Source organism: Camelus bactrianus, chromosome 7 (assembly GCF_048773025.1).
Source record: "Camelus bactrianus isolate YW-2024 breed Bactrian camel chromosome 7, ASM4877302v1, whole genome shotgun sequence".
In the NCBI taxonomy this organism is placed as follows: domain Eukaryota; kingdom Metazoa; phylum Chordata; class Mammalia; order Artiodactyla; family Camelidae; genus Camelus; species Camelus bactrianus.
In genome coordinates, this window is record NC_133545.1 from 9,884,499 (window position 1) to 9,904,503 (window position 20,005).

The 20,005-nt window shown below is 37.7% G+C and overlaps 3 protein-coding genes across 3 annotated transcripts in view; all 3 read right to left on the reverse strand.

Annotated features, from left to right (window-relative positions):
• Window positions 1-20,005, reverse strand: part of LOC105071588 (olfactory receptor 2A2-like) — a 92,819-nt gene that overhangs the window by 18,664 nt on the left and 54,150 nt on the right. The gene's annotated exons all lie outside the window — the stretch shown is intronic.
• OR2A12 (olfactory receptor family 2 subfamily A member 12) lies at window positions 3,223-4,149 on the reverse strand. The gene has a single exon (XM_010954120.1). It carries the CDS (start codon window positions 4,147-4,149, stop codon window positions 3,223-3,225), a length of 927 nt encoding a protein of 308 aa, XP_010952422.1.
• On the reverse strand, window positions 13,389-14,317 carry OR2A25 (olfactory receptor family 2 subfamily A member 25). The gene is given in 2 exon segments (XM_010954229.1): window positions 13,389-13,873; window positions 13,876-14,317. Coding segments are annotated over 2 exon segments (927 nt in total).

Below are 20,005 nucleotides of genomic sequence, written 5' to 3' on the forward strand. Positions count from 1 at the left end.
AGCTCGGTAATACAAAATAAAGCAATTCTAAAAAATAGTAAGGAAAAAATCTAAAAGTATTCCAAATTGAATCACCTGAACTGCTTCTTATGATTAATATTCCAGAGATTTCTTCATGAATATATACAGGTTCCAGGCTAATAGGACAGATAGACAAATTATTTAACAAAAACGTAATCACAGGATATTTTAGGAAAGTATTTTAGCTGTTATTTTTTGTGTAAAGGGAATATTTCCTCAGCATGAAATTAAGTTAAGCAATCCAGCAAATTACACCCATATCGCCCACACACTTGGTTAGTGGAACCCTACATACCTCTTTGCACTCAGAGAACTATAAGGCTAAAAAGATAAATAGATAATGATAAATATTTTTTATAAAAATTGATTCATATTCCTCATGCTATTTTTATGTATATACAGGTGTACATATATAAGCATTTCTATGTAGCAGAAGGAAAAGTATCTACTATGTACTAAATATATTTAGTATACTTAAATACTTTATCTACTTCAGAATCCTTTTTAACTGAATAAATTCTTAATGCAAGTTCCTTGATATAATTTTTCATTGTATTTAGAGGTTGTAGCCATTAGGTTTTAAACATAATGCATTATTTTGAGACAGTATCAGCTAGACCCCTAGAACTGAAGGATGAGAAAATTAGCACACTTCAATTTCATTCTCAAGATTTAAGAAGATTTGCTTCAGAACTTAAGCCATTTGGCAGATATTGTGGGTTTTCTGCCCTATAATATATTTTATAGGGCAGAAAACCCACTATATATATGGGTTGTCTGCCACACTATATATATATAGTAATTAGCCCCTTCTTTGCTGACCTACTACTGATTTCCTCCAGGTATTAAGTGGTAAAGTTATCAGAGAAAGGGGCCTCACTCACAGGGAACTGATCGAAATCAAGCTGTCAGCTTCATCCTCTTTTTCAGTAACTAGTTCAGAGATGGCCATTTGTCCCTATTTGGTAAATGGAATACAGGGGGAAATTTACTGAGAGAAAACAGTTCAGGAAAACATTTTCTTTCCTGATAAAAAGGAAACATTTCTTTGCTTCTTTATCAATTTTAAGTATTGTTCTGTCAGAAAAATTCTCTGACCAAATATCTGAAAATGGTTCATCAACCATATTGCCACCTTCTACCCCCCAACCCCCCCCCCAATATTTTTCATGGTGCTTTGATTATTTAAATTTATTTTGTAAACTGTTTGGGGAATTAAATATCTCATTTTCTTTCAACTCTTATCTTGCCTTTATCCTCCTTTGGTGACTTTGATGACTCTCTTAAGGTTGGAGGAGAGACATGTCTGTGTTTTGTCTGGAATCATTGGATCCTTAATGTGAACTACACTTGCACACAGGGTTAAGCATAGCATTATTACAGGGTCTGAAGTTAGACTGCCTGTGTTTTAGCTCTAACCTTTTCATACACTGTCTCAATGATCATGGGTAAATTATTCAAAGTCTCTATTCCTTGATGTTTTTATGAGTAAAGTGCAAATTTTAAAAAGACCATAAAAATGTATCTGTGTCCCCTCTAACTTCTCTGCTCCATGGTTTCAAGAGGACTGTGGGAGACGGTGGGTGTGTTTACCCTTTCCTGGGGATGCCTGTTGGTCAGTTTGTCAACAGAGATTCCCTGAGGGCCTTGTCTGTGCCTAGTTCTGCTCTGAGTGCTATGGACACAGCTCTGAGGAAGCATACAGTGATCTTCTGTGTTAGAGATAGTAAACTGAGAAGTTATGAAGAAATACAAAGAAAGATAACTTCAGATTAATAATACCCTGAAAAAGATACGCTTGAGTGATATGGTAGAAAGTCACCTAATCAAGACAAATGAGACTCTCTGAAATACGCTCTCTTTGAAGAGGTGATGTTTGAAATCTGATAACTTAGAAGATCTAGTAGAAGAGGATTCTCGTCTTTTTCAGTCTTTTTTAATGCTCTTTATTAATAGACTTTCTTAAGTCCAATCTAGTCAAATTTATCAATGTTTTCTCTGCTGGCTAATAATTTTGCATATTAATTTAAAAATCCTTCCCCTTAAAGTCTTCTAAAGCTTTATAGTTTTGCCTTTGACATTTAGACCTTGAGAACATCAAGAATGAGCTTTCTGCATTCATGCTTACTGATTTCTGCCAGAACCATTTTCTGCAAATCCCTTCCTCTCCCAGGGATCTGCGGTGCCATATCTCTCATACAGCAAGTGTTTAGAATGACAGAATCTGCTTCTGTGCTTTGTATTCTGTTCAGTTTGTTTATTGGCCAATTCCTGGATGAAGACCACACTGCTTTGCTTATTTGCACTTCATGGTACATTTTGTTGTGAAATCCTCCCACTTAGCATTTCATCCTTTTTTAATGGTGCTTGGGCTAGCCTTTGCTATTTACAATTTAGAATCAGCCTGTCAAGTCCTGCAGATACCTACACATTCTTCTAAGATATCACAGAATATTGAGTAGAATTACATTGAATATATTCATCAGTTTGAAGAGACTGAATCTTTGTAATATTATGTCTCCCAATCCAAGCACCTGGCATATCTCACATCATATGTCTGTGTATTTAGTTACCAGAATTTCTCAATAATTTTTTCTAATTATCTCTTTATAGTTTTGTACATCCTTTGTTAGATTTATTTTTAAGCACTTTAAACTTAAGTTCTATTGCTTATGGTAGCATTTTGTAAAATTCCATTATAATTATGAAATATATCAAGTCAATTTGTTATTATTTTATTTATATTGGGGGTAAATCTTTAGATTGTAAAGAGTGTTATCATGAATGGATGTCGAATTTTGTCAAATTTCTTCACTCTACTAATATGTATCCTTTAATTTGCTAATGTGACACACTTTTTTTCATTGTTTGAATGTTAAACAATTACTGCATTTTCAGGATAAAAACTTTATCATAATTTAATTTTACTTTTATGGACCTGTTTTACTAGTATTTTCTTTAAGATATTTGCATCTGTGTTCATGACTAGGATTAGACTGCGATTTTTTGTTTCATAATGTTTAACTCAGGGTTGCTATCAATGGCTCAAACCAGAAGAGTATTTCTTTTCTCATTTTATAAGAAGTCTAAAGATAAACAGTACTGGGTTTGTTAAATTAATAAATTCAAAGAGGGACGTCAGGACCCAGAATCATGAGGACAGGCTCACGCACTCAGGATATTCCACACCTTCCCTCACCCTCATTTCTTCTTCCCCAGAAATCTCCTCAAGACACCTTTCACCTCTGCATTTCTCAAACTGTAGATCAGGGGATTCAGCATAGGGTTGAAAAGACTGTAGAACAACGATAGAATCTTCCTTTGCTCTTGAGAATGGCTGGATTTGGGGGCCATGTACATGACGATGGCACTGCCAAAGAAGAGCCCGACCACGCAGAGGTGGGGGGAGCAGGTGGAGAAGGCCTTTCTGCGGCCCTCACCTGCCTGGATCCTCAGGATGGCAATCAGGATGCGTGTGTAGGAGACCAGCACCAAGCAGAGGGGCCCGACTAACACGAACACAGAGCCCACAAAGAGGACAGTTTGATTGAGCCTGGTGTCGGCACAGGCCAACTTGAATACGGATATGATTTGACAGAAAAAGTGGTTTATTTTTTGTGGTCCACAAAAGGGTAGCTTCAGAATGAGAGAAATATGGACCAGAGCCAAGAGGAAGCTGAATATCCAGCAAGTGGCAGCCAGGACCAAGCACACTCTCCAGTTCATGATGACAGTGTAATGTAGGGGGTGGCAGATCGCCACGTACCAATCGTAGGACATCACCACCAAACTTGTACACTCTGTGATGGCAAATGCCAAATACAGAAAAGTCTGAAGTATACACGGAGCAAAGGAGATGGTTTTCTTCCTCATTATAAGATTTGCCAGCATCTTAGGGACAGTGCTTGAGGCATAGGCTATGTCAACAATGGCCAGGTTGGAGAGGAAGAAGTACATGGGGGTGTGCAGCCTGGAGTTCAGGCAGATGAGCCCCAGGATGACCCCATTGCCCATCAAAGTGAGACTGTAGAAGAGCAAGAAGAACCCAAAGAGGAAAAGTTCAAATTCTGGGTCAACCTGGAATCCCAGCAGGATGACTTCCGAGATCCATGTCTGATTGCTTCCCATGTTCTTCTGACAGGTAAGTAAAATACTGCACTTAGGACAAAAATTTTAGAGCTGAGGGGTAGAGAAGGAAAGAGAAATTATATGCTCATACAGAATGAGAATTTATGCCAGAGGCCACAAATCAGTAATTCATGGCTCTAATCCTGACCATAGCCCTGTGATGTTGATCTGAAAATTGGTTTTTTAGTGATATTTAAAATGTTTACCTTTTGATCAATTTTAAAAATTAGTAGATTTTGCATAAAAATTGGGATCACTGTCTTCTTTTAAAAAATGGGAGATTTTTATTTTCTTAAAATTCATTGTAAGCAATAGTCAGCTGAAGCTAATGAGAAGATAGTGGCAGATCTTCTATCATTTACCAGTTTTCACTAATCTCTATTTTCTCCCAGAAACTGAAGCTTAATGATGCTGAACAGTTTTTTCATTGTACTTACCTTATAGGTTTATATTTCATTAAGAAGAAAATGAATATTTATGCTCAAAATGAGTCCTTAGGTTCTCCTATACTTCAAACATACGGAAATAAGATGCAAAATGCATACCCCCAAATACATAACAGAGTTTAAAATGAGACAATTCTTCTATGTATCAGAAATTAATCAAAAACATGATTTTTTCCAAGTATGAAATCAGAAAAATCATACCTAGAACTCAGCTTTTACGGCGTCAAGACAAATTTTGGAATATGGGTACCAATATGATTGACTGAAACTAAGGGCTTGGGTTGGGTTCATAAAACAAGGTCAAAACTAAATAGAAAAACAACACAGCTATTGGGCCGCTGGATAAGGTGTCTGTCAGGAAGTCACTATGTGCTGGCTCTGTCATTAGATCTCCAGCGCCTGAGACACTGTTTGGGACCTAATTCTGTAAGAGGGGCTCATGGAAGCAGATGAAGAACATAAAAACTCCAAACCACAAGACAGGAAGAAAGAAAAGGTGGAAAGATCAACCTGAAATAAAAATACTAGTAAAAACAGTCTTTCATTCAAAATGTGAGCCTAAAAAACACAGTTTGGAAACACACAAATATCATGCTGAAAAACAAGGTCAACAGCAGAAACCTGAATTCATTCAAGATGAAATTAAATGTATAAAATTATCTTCCAAAGACTCTAACATAAGTAAGAATGGTTAAGATGTTCCATTAGATTAATAAAGGCACAATGTTTACTAAATGGTTAATAAATTAAGAAAAATAAACAAAGAAGCCAGGAAAACACAATCAGTGTAGAAAAAGAGATCAACGACAGACCTTTGAAATAAGAAATATAACCACATAATTTTTAAAAAATCAATAAAGAGGATAATTTCCAGACCTAGAATCAAGGAGGGAAGTAGAACTTTGGAAGGTCACATTAAGAATCCACTTGTCCTGTAATACAGACAGACAAAGGAATAATATTTTGAAGGTGGAGTTTAAAGACACAAATAATAGATTAGAGGCTGCACTTAGACATAATAAAGTTTCCAGAGCAAAAACTGAATGGAGAAAATGAAACAGTATTTGAAGAGATTTCACCATAAACATTTCAGAATTGAAAACAGACCTAAGTCCTTAAATTATATTCTTTCCGTCTAATAAGTGTAATACATAAGATAATTGTACACCCAAGCAAAATGAAAATTTTTTCATAACTGAAGATGACATAAATCTTTAGATTAAAAATATACTCAGAAAACAGAATAGATAAATTTAAAAAATTATTAAAGAATGTAAATTCTTAACAATTATTTCTGACTGTTGTCTTTTCTCCATTCTCTACATTTCACTGTGTCTAGAACTTCTGGAAGTTCTATTCTAACAGCATTGTAGTCAACTAACCTATCTCATGGCTCTTAATTACCCTTTCAGATTTCTTCTCTTTTTCTCTCTTCACCATGTTTTAGGCATTTCATAACTATATTTAAAATGCACATTTATGTGAAAATGAATATATGCATGTATATGCATGACTGGAATATTGTGCTGTACACCAGAGATAGACACATTGCAATTGACTGTACTTCAATTTAAAAATAAATAAAATGTACATTTATTATGTGACTGACACCAAGTTACCATTTATTCCATCTATTTTAAAATTTTAATTATTGTTTTTCTTTCCAAGATTTTTATGTTGATTCAATTTTTTGATAAAGTGCGTTGATTTATTTTATCTTAAATTTAAAAAATTGTGATTAAAATAAGTTGATTCTTCTTACATCTATCGTTCTTGGATCATTATAGTTTTTTTTGTTTCATAAGTTTTGTGATTTTTAATAGAAGCTATAATTATATTTGTCTATTAGGCAGTTTTTGCTAGACTTTTATAATGTACTTTTTTCAAGATTAAGAGGAAATATTAAAAGTTAGCAAGGGTAAAAATAATTACATACATAGGAACAACAATTCAACTGAACATGATTTCTTATCAACAGCAAAAGATCTAGAGACAATAAGCTGCTGTCTTCAGTGTGCCAAGAGGGGGTCAGCTGTCATTCTAAAATTTTATGTCTTCAAGAATTAACTTGAATGAGTGAGATAAAAGTAAAACTTTATTGATGTGCAAATAAGAAAGTATTGCAGACCTAGAGATCCTCAGTATACTATTAAAGAATATTCCTCAATAATAATAAAAGGCAACCCACAAGTAACTCAAATATGTATATATAAATAATATTGATGTATAATTTGAAAAAATACACTAATAAATTTTATAACCTAAAGATTATGAAATAATTATTTTGGTATTTTAAAAGGGGGGAATTAAGTCTTTTAAAAATAATGAGTAAATGGAGAAAGGCGTGTTAGATAGGTAGAGTGCTAATATTATTGATGAGAACTGAAGCCCTAAGTCATTTTAAATCTGTAAGAATCAATTAAACTTGGATATTATCAATTCAGGGAAATCATAAAAAATAGACATAAAATATATGGTTCCCCAAATTACAAGATACATAAAAAGAAACTAACAGCATTACTAATCCAACAGCAGGCAGAAGGCGAAAAAGGAGAAATAAAGAAGCAAATAAATTTTTTGATAAACAGAATATACAAATCAAGCTGTATTAATAAGTGTATATATGTCAACTCTCACATTATATGTAAATGTAAGACACTAAAGGAGTTAAACACATTAGAAGAAAAAAAAATCAAGTTACAAAACACTTACAAGAGCCACACCTAAACTACCTAAACATAAGTACAAACATGCAAACTCTCTCTCTCTCTCTCTCTCTCTCACACACACACACACAAACACACACACACACAAAGGTCAAATATGAAACGACGTAAGAACACATTTGAGCCACATAGAAACTGGTGGCAGCAATATTGGTATGGCGCCAAAGCACTTATAGGCACATGGGAACTACTATAGAACAACAAGGAAAGGAAAAATCCACCAAAAAGGTAAAACTCAGGATCTGTTCCCTACAAAAAGACGTAACACACCTCCAATAGAAAGGAACTTCATTAATCTGAAAAAGAGTATCTCCCAAACGTACAGAAACATTATATTTAATGGTGAAATAATAAAAAGCTTTTCCTCTGAGTTAGGAAATAAACCTAATGAACTGCATCAACACCCCTTTTATTTAATGTGGACTCAGTAAGTAGCCAGCAGTAAGGCAGAGAGAAGTAAAGGATAGGAGAATTACAACAGAGAATATAAAATATTAATTGTGCACATCGAAGAAAACTCTGTAGGTAAGCTGTTGAAATTAATAAGTGAATTTACTCACTTATCCTCTGGATCCAAGGCCAACGTACAAAATGAAAAAATGTGTATGTTTAAAGATTGGAAATTTTCTAAAGATTCCAAATTTTTCCCAATTCATCTATACTTTTAATGAAGTAAATTAGAATCCTAGCAAGTTTCCTTTATCTGTGGAAATAATAATCTTATTCTAGATGTTGTATGTGAACATTCAAATGATCAGTGATAGCCAAGGAAATCTTCAGAGTAAAGAATGAAGTAAAAAGACTTTATTGACTGTGAACATATAAAGCCATCACAGTTAAGTGAATGTGTTATTGGGGCAAAGATAAATAAACCAATGAAACAGCCTGGTTAACTCAGAAATTCAGAAATACACACACACACACACACACACACACACACACACACACACACACACACACACTTGCTCTAAGACAAAGGAGCCGCTGGTATTTTCAATAAATAGTACCGTGTTGGCTGTCTATCTACGAGGAAAAATCTAAGGCATAGTCCCTACCACACGTGATACACAAAATAAACTTCAGGTAGGTTTTAGATCTAAACAGGAAGGATATGATCATCCTTCCAGAATACAAATTGGAGGGTCTTAGAGTAGCAATGTTTCTTAAACAGAATTCAAACAAAGAAAAGATTGTCTCATTACCATGTTACACACTGGCTGGATTTTCTTTGCTTTTTATATTTTTAAAATTTAAGAATAACAGGTTTTCACGTTATTATTTAGAAAAACCATTTCTCAAACATGACTTAGAAAAAAAGTATATATTTGAATTTTTGAAGTTTTCATAAAGCAAATGTTGTCACTGAGCATGATGCCAGATACAGAACAGAGGTGCAACGGAGAAATTGGTTTCATAGTAGAACTTTCAATCTTATTTCTACCATCGAATACTTTCCTCTAAGCAGTGATAAGGCACAGTGGAAGCCATGTAAGTCCACTCTAGGACGTGAGAAACAGTTTCGCTGGGATCAGAACAACTATCCCAACAGAATAAGCCGGGAACACCAAATCAGGAACAGCTAATCTGGCACCTCTACCAGCTTTGCTGATACAGGAAAAAAATAATAATGGGATTTTTATCAAATAGCTGTAAGATTTCTCCCTGCCACTTAACCACTTATTACCACCTCCCCACTGAGCAGCAAAGAAAAGGAGGTCAATGTCCCTCACTTCCCTGGCAGGAGGACATTTCCAGGATGCAGTAGGAGCAGATGGTCCTCAGCAGAGGAAGAAATGAAAGGTAGTGAAGGACAAATCACACAACCCCTCCAGCTTCATCATTTGTAAAAGGAGGCAACAGGGTTAAATGACTCTTGTGCCCTTTCAGTTTCATACCATGACTCAGGGACGGCGAGTTTCAGCAGCCCGTTCCCGTCAGCGTGACCGGGGAGGGGCTCTGACCAGGATAAGTAAGAAACCTATGTTTAGACAACACGGGCATCAGATGTTACTCTGAGACCCCAGCACAGCACAAGAAAGGGGTCTGCACAAAGGTGGCTTTTTCTTCTTCCTAAAGCTGATGATCTCTGCCAGCCTTCTGCCCTGCTCTTCTGTAAACCATTAACCAGGGTATAAATAAAGATTTATACAATAAGGAAGGGTAATACTATTTCTGATATTTTTTTCTCAATTTGAGCTTGAATGTACGGGGAAACTCACAGAGATGGGGAGTGGCTGGAGCTGAGGCGCCTGCTCCCTAAAGCAGGTGTGGTGGGCTATGAGCCTTAGATACACTTTCTGCTCTGACCAAGAGGACAGGATGGAAGGATGCTCAGGAGCTTCTAGGTGTGAGGGCTTTATATTCTGATGACCTAAAACCAACCCATTCCCCAGAGACATACCTGTGGAGTCCAGGGGACAATTTGCAAGGCATCTTCTCACCATTCTGTCTGTCTTTCCTACAGAGTAGTGTAAAGCCTGTCCCTCTCTTTTTGCCTCTCCTGCTTTGTTATCAGTGAGTGTGAGTGTGTTTGTTCCTTCTTGTGCAGAGAAGTAAGAACTCAGGAAGAATGGCAGGGGTGAGCCTACTCAGGGATCTTGGTATGAAAATTTCACAGGGCTAAGTCGTATTTTAGGAATTATGTCACATAGTACAATCCCCAAGTATTTGGCCTCATTATGTACTTGATCTTCAAGTCGTGTCTTCCTCAACAGCCCCTTTCAAAATGATTTAAATCTCATGACGTGGTAAGCGTGAACCCCAAGGAGCTTGTTAAGACAGCTCCTCGGAGGACCGAATCCTCCCTAGAGAATGAACGATCTTTGCCATAAAGTGTTATTGTAAAATGAATTATCAGAATTTTCCATTGCAAGTGTTTATTTTTACTCAGAAACTCACAGATAATGAACCCTGCTCTCTCATAACTGGAGCCTGTGAAGTGGCTTTAGGAACGCTGGATTTACTCTCCTGAGAAAGAAAGTCAGTGGGCACTGCTCCTTCCCACTGATGTGCAGCAGGCAGACATTCTTTCTGGACCACTGCATTTGGGGAAGAGGCCTTTCATGAGCTATTAACTTCTGTGCTAACAGCATACATACTGTACTGAAATCCCTGAGACTGATGAGGTCTTGTAAAAAGCAGATAGAAAATACAAATGTTGATACATAAACTTTTACACCAGGCTTTATTTTAGGGGAACCCAGGATGATGGAACCACTAAAGTTACTAAAAGCAAGTGGTAGAGAGATCTCAGTCTAAGATGTAAGGGCATTCTCTGCCTCTGGAAAGGCAGGGTCTCTGTACTTCTGTTCCCAGTGGAATATAAAGGAAAAGGAAGACAGGTAAGAAAAAGTAGGTATCAGACGCATGTACGTCCAGGCTTTCTCACTCTGGTTTGAAATCACAGATCGGGGGTTATTAGATATGATAAGAATAAACCTCAAAGCATAGGACTATTTCTGTACACTCCCCATTAGTACCTCTGGCTGGAGACCAATGCGGAGAGAAACTGCATAAAACATCACAGAAGGGTGAGCAAGGAGAGATGAGTGCTCAAGAACTGACTTGGCTGGATCCCTGAGCCTGAGACAGCTCTGCTGGACCCTTGCGGCCTCCATGTTTTCTGGAAGGGATTTGAATAATGCTACATGCTCCTAGATGGCGGATGCCAATGGTAGGAAAGAGTGGCCAGAGCTTTCACTGGGAATCAGCATGATACAGGCGAAACAGCCTTGCACATGAGTGTTTCAGGGTGGTCCAAGAAGAGATCAAAATGGAAGACACAGTCATATCTCACAGAGGTTCATAGCACCAGCAAGGGGACAGAATGAGGACGAAACAGCAAGAATGTATAATGGATACCAAATAAATATACTAAGAGAACATAATTTCCACAGCCCCATACTTCAGGATCAAAGACTAGACAGGTCCTGAAATAGCTCCAGAGAGGCCAAATCTCAGCAGAAACCAGCCGGCACTCACCAAGGACCAAACAAGCCTCACAGGAGAGACTCGTACATGGACTAGGATGCGAGAACATGAGGAAGAGGCTCTTTAAATCAGGCAAGACAAACAACTCTTCCACCCCTTCAATAGAAGTTAATATCCATGGTGTCCCAACACATGTATATGGCCTCACCTTCCCCACTCCTCAAACCTCTCATTGCCGATCATTAAGAATATTAAGCTAATCACAAAAGAAGAAATAAGTTCTGTATTCTTGGTTCAACTGTTTAAAAGAAAAGAAAAAAAAGGCTTGTGATCCTGTAATACATGTATGTATGTATACCATGATCAGAATAATGCTGGTCTCCCTTATTAGACTGTAAACCGATATAGGTAAAAGCTGCACATACAGATGAATTTTTGTAATTTTGACTTATTTTTAATCCATGTACTTTTAAACCTTTTTTTCCCCATATTTCTCGAGAGAATTGAGATTGCAATGGAAATACACTATGAATTATTTACCTTGTAAATTATTTGACATCCTGGCATTTCGCATCAAGTAAAAGGCTAAATTTTTTAACATTGCTGCTTCTTTCCAGTACAGTGGGGAATCTAATTTTCTTTTGTCTCATTTATAGATCGTAGTCCTTGTTCTTTGAAGATATGGTAATGTAAAGCAGTAGATAATGTTAATACCTATCATTTATTAAGCTCTCATTATGAGCCATGGATTCTGCTAAGCATTTTGCATACAGTATTTCTTCTTATCTTCACAACAAACCTGTGAGCTTGGTTTTAGCAAACTCATTTTACACATAATAAATCTAAATTCCAAATAATTTAAGTCAATTGCACATCTAGCAATCGGCAGAACTTTGTAAAAACCAAGCTCCAGCTGAGCTCAAAATAGACATACTTTTAAAACTTTCTTGGTTATGGTATAAAATGTCTGCATAACAGATGTCCTTACAAAAGGGATGTCCTATAAGAGAGAAGTCTATATATTTTCTTCTTCAAAAGCAGTTATCCACAGACAAAACATTTTATTTTAAAAGTTGACTATTTCCCTTATATATGGTTTAAGTATTTAAGAGGTTTAATTTAGTATATAACTTGAGGAAAGAATGGAAAAAACAAAAGAAAAGTCTCTCTATATCCCTTTCCACTACTTCTTAATTATTTTCTATCACTTCATAATTAAGTGTTGTCGTTTTATGTTTGATTATTTACTTACCTCAAAATCTCTTAATTTAAAATCAAATGCTTCCAATAATTTATAGTTCTCGCATCATTACTCAACAAAACTTCACAACAATTACAGCCTTTTCTTTTTGCCACGATATTTTCTCCAACTTTTGGTCATTTCCATGGGAGAAAACTGACCAAGCTAACGAGAGAAAACATAGAGATCTTTCAGGGACTTTCAGTTACTTTCATTCTGCTCTCCCCTTCTCAGCTCCACCGTCCATGAATCTCTACCTCACTCCACAGTAGAGGAAAAGGTGACTGAGAAAGCTCCAATATGTCTGTATATTTATTAGCATGACAACGTTTGGGGCTTTCCTGTCGCTGTTAGATGCATCACAATTACATTCTTAATTCTCTTTCCCTTGAAGTCACGGCTCATGCTCTTTCTAGCTCAAGCTGGTTATGCCTTAGAAAACATCACTATCATGGGAATATAAACAAATATTTTAAATGTAGATTTATTTTTGAAAGAGATGACAGCTGTTGAATTTAAAATATTTAAATAACTACTATGGTATAAATCTCTCCTAACTCCTGTCTCTTAAATGTGCTTCTAATACCTTGCTTTATTCTGTAAAATTTTGTCTATAAGGCTTGATTACAGAAAAAGTACTCACATTCATTTCCTCTTATTCAGACATTTTACACAACCATATTAAAAGTGTGTATACTATTTGGAAGCTCTTGTGCAGCACTGGCCTTCAGTGCCAGAGCCAGGAAAGTAGGCTGGGCTTTCTCGGGGGATAGTCACAGGAAATTTCAAGAAGTTGAAAAATGCCCTAGAGAATGTTTATGTATCTGTGTAGTCATTGGATGTGATGACTTCTCAGGTCCCTTTAAACTCAGTCCTTATTATTCTCTAAGGCTTTCATCAAGTTCTCTCTTTTTCAAGCATTCTCTTCAGAGCAGCTTTGACTTCTTTGTTCCTCAGACTATAGATCAGGGCGTTGAGCATGGGATTGAAAAGGCTGTGAAACAGTAGCAGATATTTCTTCCGCTCTTTGGGGTCCCCATAATGGGGTCCAACATACATGATAAGGGCTGTGCCATAAAAGAGTCCAACCACACAGAGGTGGGATGAGCAGGTGGAGAAGGCTTTCTGGCGCCCCTCCCCTGACTGGATCTTTAAGATGGTACGTAGAATGTGAATATAGGATATTACAATCGGGGAGAATGGTCCCACCAGCACAGACACTGCCCCAGCCAAAACCATGGTCTCATTAATGTGGGTATCTGCACAGGCAAGCTTGAGAACAGCTACAATTTCACAGAAAAAGTGATTAACTTTATGTGGTCCACAGAAGGGCAATGGTAGGAGTAATGCTAGGTGTACTAGGGCCAGGAGGACTCCTAAAACCAAAAAGTCACTGCCAGCATGATGCAGACTCTCCAGCTCATGATGGCAGAATATCGGAGTGGGTGGCAGATGGCCACATACCTGTCATAGGACATCACCACCAGGAGAAGACATTCGGTGTGAGCAAAACTCAGAAAGAGAAAGGTCTGTGTCATGCAGCCAGCAAAGGAGATGGGCGTGGCTGGACTCAGGAGGTTTAGCAGCATCTGGGGCACCGTGTTGCAGGCATAGGCTACGTCCACGATGGCCAGGTGTGAGAGGAAGAAGTACATGGGGGTGTGCAGCCTGGAGTCCAGGGAGATGAGCCCCAGGATGGCCCCGTTCCCCAGCAGGGTGAAGGCAAAGAACAGGGAGAAGAGCACAAAGAGAAACACCTGAGTCATTGAGTCAAGGGGAAATCCCAGCAGGATGAACTCTGTGACAGAGGTCTGATTTTCCTCCATTTCCCTGTGAAACAGACAATGAATCTCACCGAGTCTGAATGTCTGAGGGAAGTATTTAAACATGGTGGATCTGTGTGGGTCATTGTTTATTTCCCAAGAAAACTACTTTGATGATATTTTGTTCTGCTCGTCACTTACTAAGTGAAAACCCTGGATTCCAAATGAAACAGAAGGGAACCTTTTCACTGTGGTCAGCTACATGCTAGCGTTCTATGACATTACTCAATAAATCTCAGCTTTATTTCCAAACCAACTTTTGTCATGGCTCGTAATATGTTAATACTTAGACTGTCTTCATAGCAGGGGACTTTTCCTCAGGCTGCGATTGCTCTATGAGGTTTGCCTGTGCACTGCACTGTTCATATACACAAACCTGCGTTATGTGCTGCGTGCAGTCTTGGACATCAATACATGAGGACAGGAAGGAGGGTGAGGGGCATGTGGCTCTTCCACCAGATTTCCCCACACACTTGTGCCTTCTGTAAGTGAATTATTTGTCAGCCTTCTGATCTTTACTGACAGCAAAACCTTGGATTCAGTTGAGAGCATGGCAGGTAGTTTGCTATAACATTGGCTGGATTTAAAACAGAGACTTTGGTTTTGATTTTTGTACTCACAGGTGGCTTATTCTGACCATGCTGTCCCATAATCAGAACATTACCCTGCTATCCCTCTTATACTACTATATGAATACTTATATTCTATATCTTTATGTGTATGTATGTATTTATATATACACAGATAGACATAAACACATATATTTCTGTATTTATCTACACTCAAGTTTTCCCAATGTTTTTGTCACATCCTACCATAAAATATCTACCAGGTACATATATGCATGAACACACACACACACACACACGCAAATTTGAATCCTTACTATGTGCAATGTACTTGGTATTTTCCTTATTATTCAACTCTATTTCATTAATGAAAATGCTGGCTGAATGATTTCATGATGAGTCATGACCTGGGATTTTTAAAATACTGATCAATATCCAAGACTACAGCTTAATGTCTAACTATAGATTTGTATTCATAGAATCTTTTATTTCATACCTTATCAACTCTGATGTAAAAAATATTATTTATCATGAATCTTTGGAGGGTTTTGTTGCATATCAAATTTTAAAAAATTCTTCCGCAACAGAGTAGGTATTCTGAGGTTTGAATCGTCGCAACTTTTAAACCATTGCTTTTGTTTTCTTGCCTGTCTGATCTCTGTAGCTTTCATCAATTCAGAATCCACCTAAATTTCACTAAAATAAGAATCTAAGAAAAATCCATAGTTTAGCTCCTGTCTGTCAGCTCCTTCTTCAAAGACTAATCAAAATTCATAGTGAAATTACTAGGAGATGATTTTATCTTAGTCCAAGAAGTAGCTTTATACAAACTGGAATCACCTTCTTGAAAACCGGTTGTTTTATTAGGACTGAACTTTATGTCAGTGAGTGTTGTAAATCAAAGATTGATTAACCATCTATTCAACATGGGACTCATGCTATGTGAGAAGCTGAACCAGAAGAATGCTGAGGTCTCTTCCAACTATAGGATTCATCAGCCCTAAATGTATAGAAAAATATTCACCATTTTCATTTCAGCTTTCTTGCAGTATTTGGGGCCAATGAAGTTAGCAATGCTATTTCTAAAATGTCATATGATGAAAGCACACAACAAACTAAAGTAGAAGAACCACTGAGTATCACCTCATCCTCCTCCTATCTGCAAGTAGCCAAAACACAAAACACGAAACATAAAATCTGCAGATATTTACAAAACATGTCTTGCTACGGGTCTCAGCTGAGGGTGCATAAGACAGTATCTGTCTGCTGGTGTATATAACCTGCTTGGAATGAACAGACTGTTAAAAGAACTCACAAAGATAATTCTCATGTTTAAATGACTCACCGAAAGCAAGTTCATTTACAAAAGTAAAAACCTCAGGATGCTTTTCTGTAACAAACTCATTTCGTAGTCAATTAGTTAGGCCTATTATTTCATGAAAACACCACTTAACTTCGTGAGGCAATAGAAAGGTTTGCAAGCAGATCTCTCAAACAGCTATTTATCTTATAATTTAAACAAGAAATTCAACACTAAATGCATCAAAGTAAATGATCCACTTTAGGTTTATCTAAAGGAGATGATACTTTAAAACTTACCCTACCAGCTGTCCATAAATAGCAGAAATTTGCCACTCACAGATAACAATTACATTTTGCGCTGTGATTTTCCATAACAGTCTACCTGAAACTGTATGGGGAACAAAGACTAGATAACACAACAAAGTTACTTCAGATTTACAGCTAAAAATGGGAAGACGAATAGGATATGAATCGAGAGAAGTGCAAGTACATCAACAAAGTCAACAGCATCCGTAAGTCAGTGTTGAAGTTCTTTCCCCTCAAGGATCCTCTTAGAAGCAGAAGTGCCCCAACAGAGGCCACAGGTTTCTCTCTGAGAGATGACTTTACTCTCTCCAGCTCAGCTACCTCTCAGCGTGCTTCTGAGAGTTTGATGCGGGGGAGGGATAAAGGTTCATCACACACCACCATCTGCTTCTACCGGGGGAAGGGGGCTCTCACTGGCTATCTTATCTCTGGTTTTCTCTAGAGGGACGTTCATGACAAGACGATACCACTGATTTCTTCACTCACTGTGGGGTCCACGACCAAAAACGTAAGAAACATTAGAACGATTTCTAAGACTCCTTCATACCTTACTTACCCTTAACCACAGCTTGGATTTATTATGGTTTCAAGAACTCCAACATTTCCCCATCCATTAACCCTCCAAATAGACTAAGTAGTATTTAGGGCAGATGAGACCCATATATATTTTTTCTCTTCCTCTCTAGTATTGTCTGAGTTTTATATGACACCTGAATTCTCAAGTCACCACAAGGAATACAATTCATAAAATGAGACCTGTAGCAGGACCTACAGAAGCTGCGGGGAACAAGCTAAGGAGTCAGGGAAGCAGATACGGTGTCCCAGCGGGACTTGTTAAATCCTGTTTTGTAGATTTAAACTGGAGCACAAAAAAGGGGAGGAACTCTCTCACGAGAAAACAATTTCTGTTCTTTTGTTTCCAGAGATTCTGAGCCCAAAGGAGTGGGCGGTGGTTGGGGAGAAAGACCAAGGTTCCCCCAGGTCTGCAACTGCTACCATTTTCTCTTATTCCTGAGACGGAAATTAACTGACGCCATCATACAGTTCTGAGGAAGGCACCTGAGACAATCTGGTGGTATCTTTGTTACTTAAATTTCTCTTACTCTTTTACCTAAATCTATTCTTATATTCAAATATAAAAGAGGTAGAATATAACTTTCTAAATTAGAGTTATTTTAGAATACACAGCAACCAACTTAGAAATTAATAGACCGATTGTCTTTTACCCTGAGACCGCTGACCTGCAGTAGATCTGAAATAGGCTTCTCTCCATCAAAACTGTTCAGTTAAAGGCTTATTGGTGACAAGAATCCAGCTTATACCATTACATGTCAGAAAGTTGCTATTTCCTCATATGGATATTTTCACTTAAAAATCTGTATTTTGGATCTGTAACTTTTAATACCCAACATTGTTTATAGAGACTTTTCCCCTTTTTTTTGTCATCAGTCTTATCTATTTTAGTGGCATTTGTGAAAAGAACTAGGTTTTTATTTTAATGATCTTCATAATTATTTATTTTTATCAATAAAGTTTGCTCTTACATAAACTGTATCCTTTCTTCATTTCAACTATTGGTCACCATATATTCTTGAGTTTAATATTTAATTTATTGTGTCTATTTAAAAAATAAATGTAATTTGAACTTTTTCGTACCATTTTAATTCTACATCTTAAGTTTGATATTAAGCACTTTCATCATTAACATTGTCAGTAAAACACAAATTATGCAGAAGTGCATCTTTAGGTTTCCAAATATTTGTATTATCTCTTTGTTAATTTTAAATTTATTACCATTGGGATAAAACAGTGAATACTTGTGATGTTGATTCTCTGAAAATCTGAGAGGTTTTTGTAAATATTTAATTTTTTCAATTTTTATATTGATTTGAATGTAGTATGTATTCTCATTAGAATAGTGATTCTCAAACCCTGCTGTGGCTGGGGAGCCTTAACATATACTGACACTTGGGACCTCCCGGCAGAGACTCCGATTTAGTCAAGTCATGTTTTCCTTTCACTTTTTTCCTTCCTTGTCTTTGTCTTTTCTTTCATTCCTTCAACACCCTCATTTCAACCCCTGGTTTCTGTTGACTTTATCTTCTGTTCTTCATAAGCTACACTGATCGATGGTGTTGCTTGTCCGACAGACTGATAGAGAACGGTATATTTTCTTTCAGGATCATTAATTTCCTTTCATTTGGGCTCACTCTTCTTAAAGGTTCTTGATGACATTAACTGGGTGCTTATCCATTCAAGGTAAAGGCTGAATGCTGTGGTTACCATTGTTCTCACAGTTAACAAAACCAGTCCTTTAATGGAAGACAAAATCCTCCATCACAAATTGAATGCCTTCAAAAGAAAAATGGAATTCCTCAAAATTAGACTTATTCTGCCTCCTCAGATAAGGGTCACCCCAATGCGCCTCCTCGCTGCCATACTCTGTGATAAAGTTAAGCATATCAGGACCCACAAAACGCAGGCCAGCCCCGTGGCCTGGTGCACATCATGAATCTACACCTGAGCCAGCCTGCACTTACTGGAAACACCTGTCAAGGAGACCTAACACGCACCAGTCACAATCCTCCAAGCCAGCTGCAGCAAGCTCCCCCTACCCGAGGAAAGAGGACCCTCCAGCTTTATAGGGAGACCTGCCACCATCCAGCCAATCCAGCCCTGTTTCTGAGCTGCCTCTTCTAACACTCTGTAAGATTCGCGCTTGTCCAAAATCCCTCAGGAACCATATTCCGCTGCTTGTGAGGCACTGCATTCCCCCAAACCATGCTTTCCCTTAAATAAAGGACATCAAACTCATTATTAAATTATTTTATTTTCATCATTTAACATCTGGTTCTCCTTCACCATTTCCAGTCCTCTTCTTACCAGACCCTACCTCCTCCTCACCTCACCTCTTCCTCCTCCTGCTGGACCTCTTCTGTCTCTTCAGATTTGTCAGTCTCATCAGCTGGCCTGGCTCCACGCCTTAATCCACACTTTACTCTCCTTCCTCCCACGTCTTGCTCTCCCATCTTCAGACACGCCATCAGCAGGCCTCCCCAGCTCCTGGAGCCAGGATTGCTGGGGCCGGGGCAGCAGGTCAGCACGCTGCTGGGCTGGCCAGGGCTGACAGCAGAACTCACGTGCTGGCACTAGGACAATGGCCCTTGTCTGTGGCTGGAAGGCCAACGGCGTCACTGAGGAGTGGAGAGACTTTGCAGCTGCCACAACCACTGCCTAGGGACCCATAGGCAGCAAAGGTGATCCACCTTTAAACTCTAACATACACTTTAGTTATAAGTCTTTCTAAGGCAGCCTAGAATTATTTGAGATTTTCATGTTTACAGTCATGACAAGGGCCTTGCCTTGATTTAATTACTCACTGGTGTTACTTTCATCTACCTGTTATGGCTGATCAGAGTGTCCTTTTCTTTTTTAATATAACAAAAGATTTTGTTTGCTTTCAACAGTTACATTTACTAACATGTCTTTTTTAATCCAAGCAGATCCATTTGTA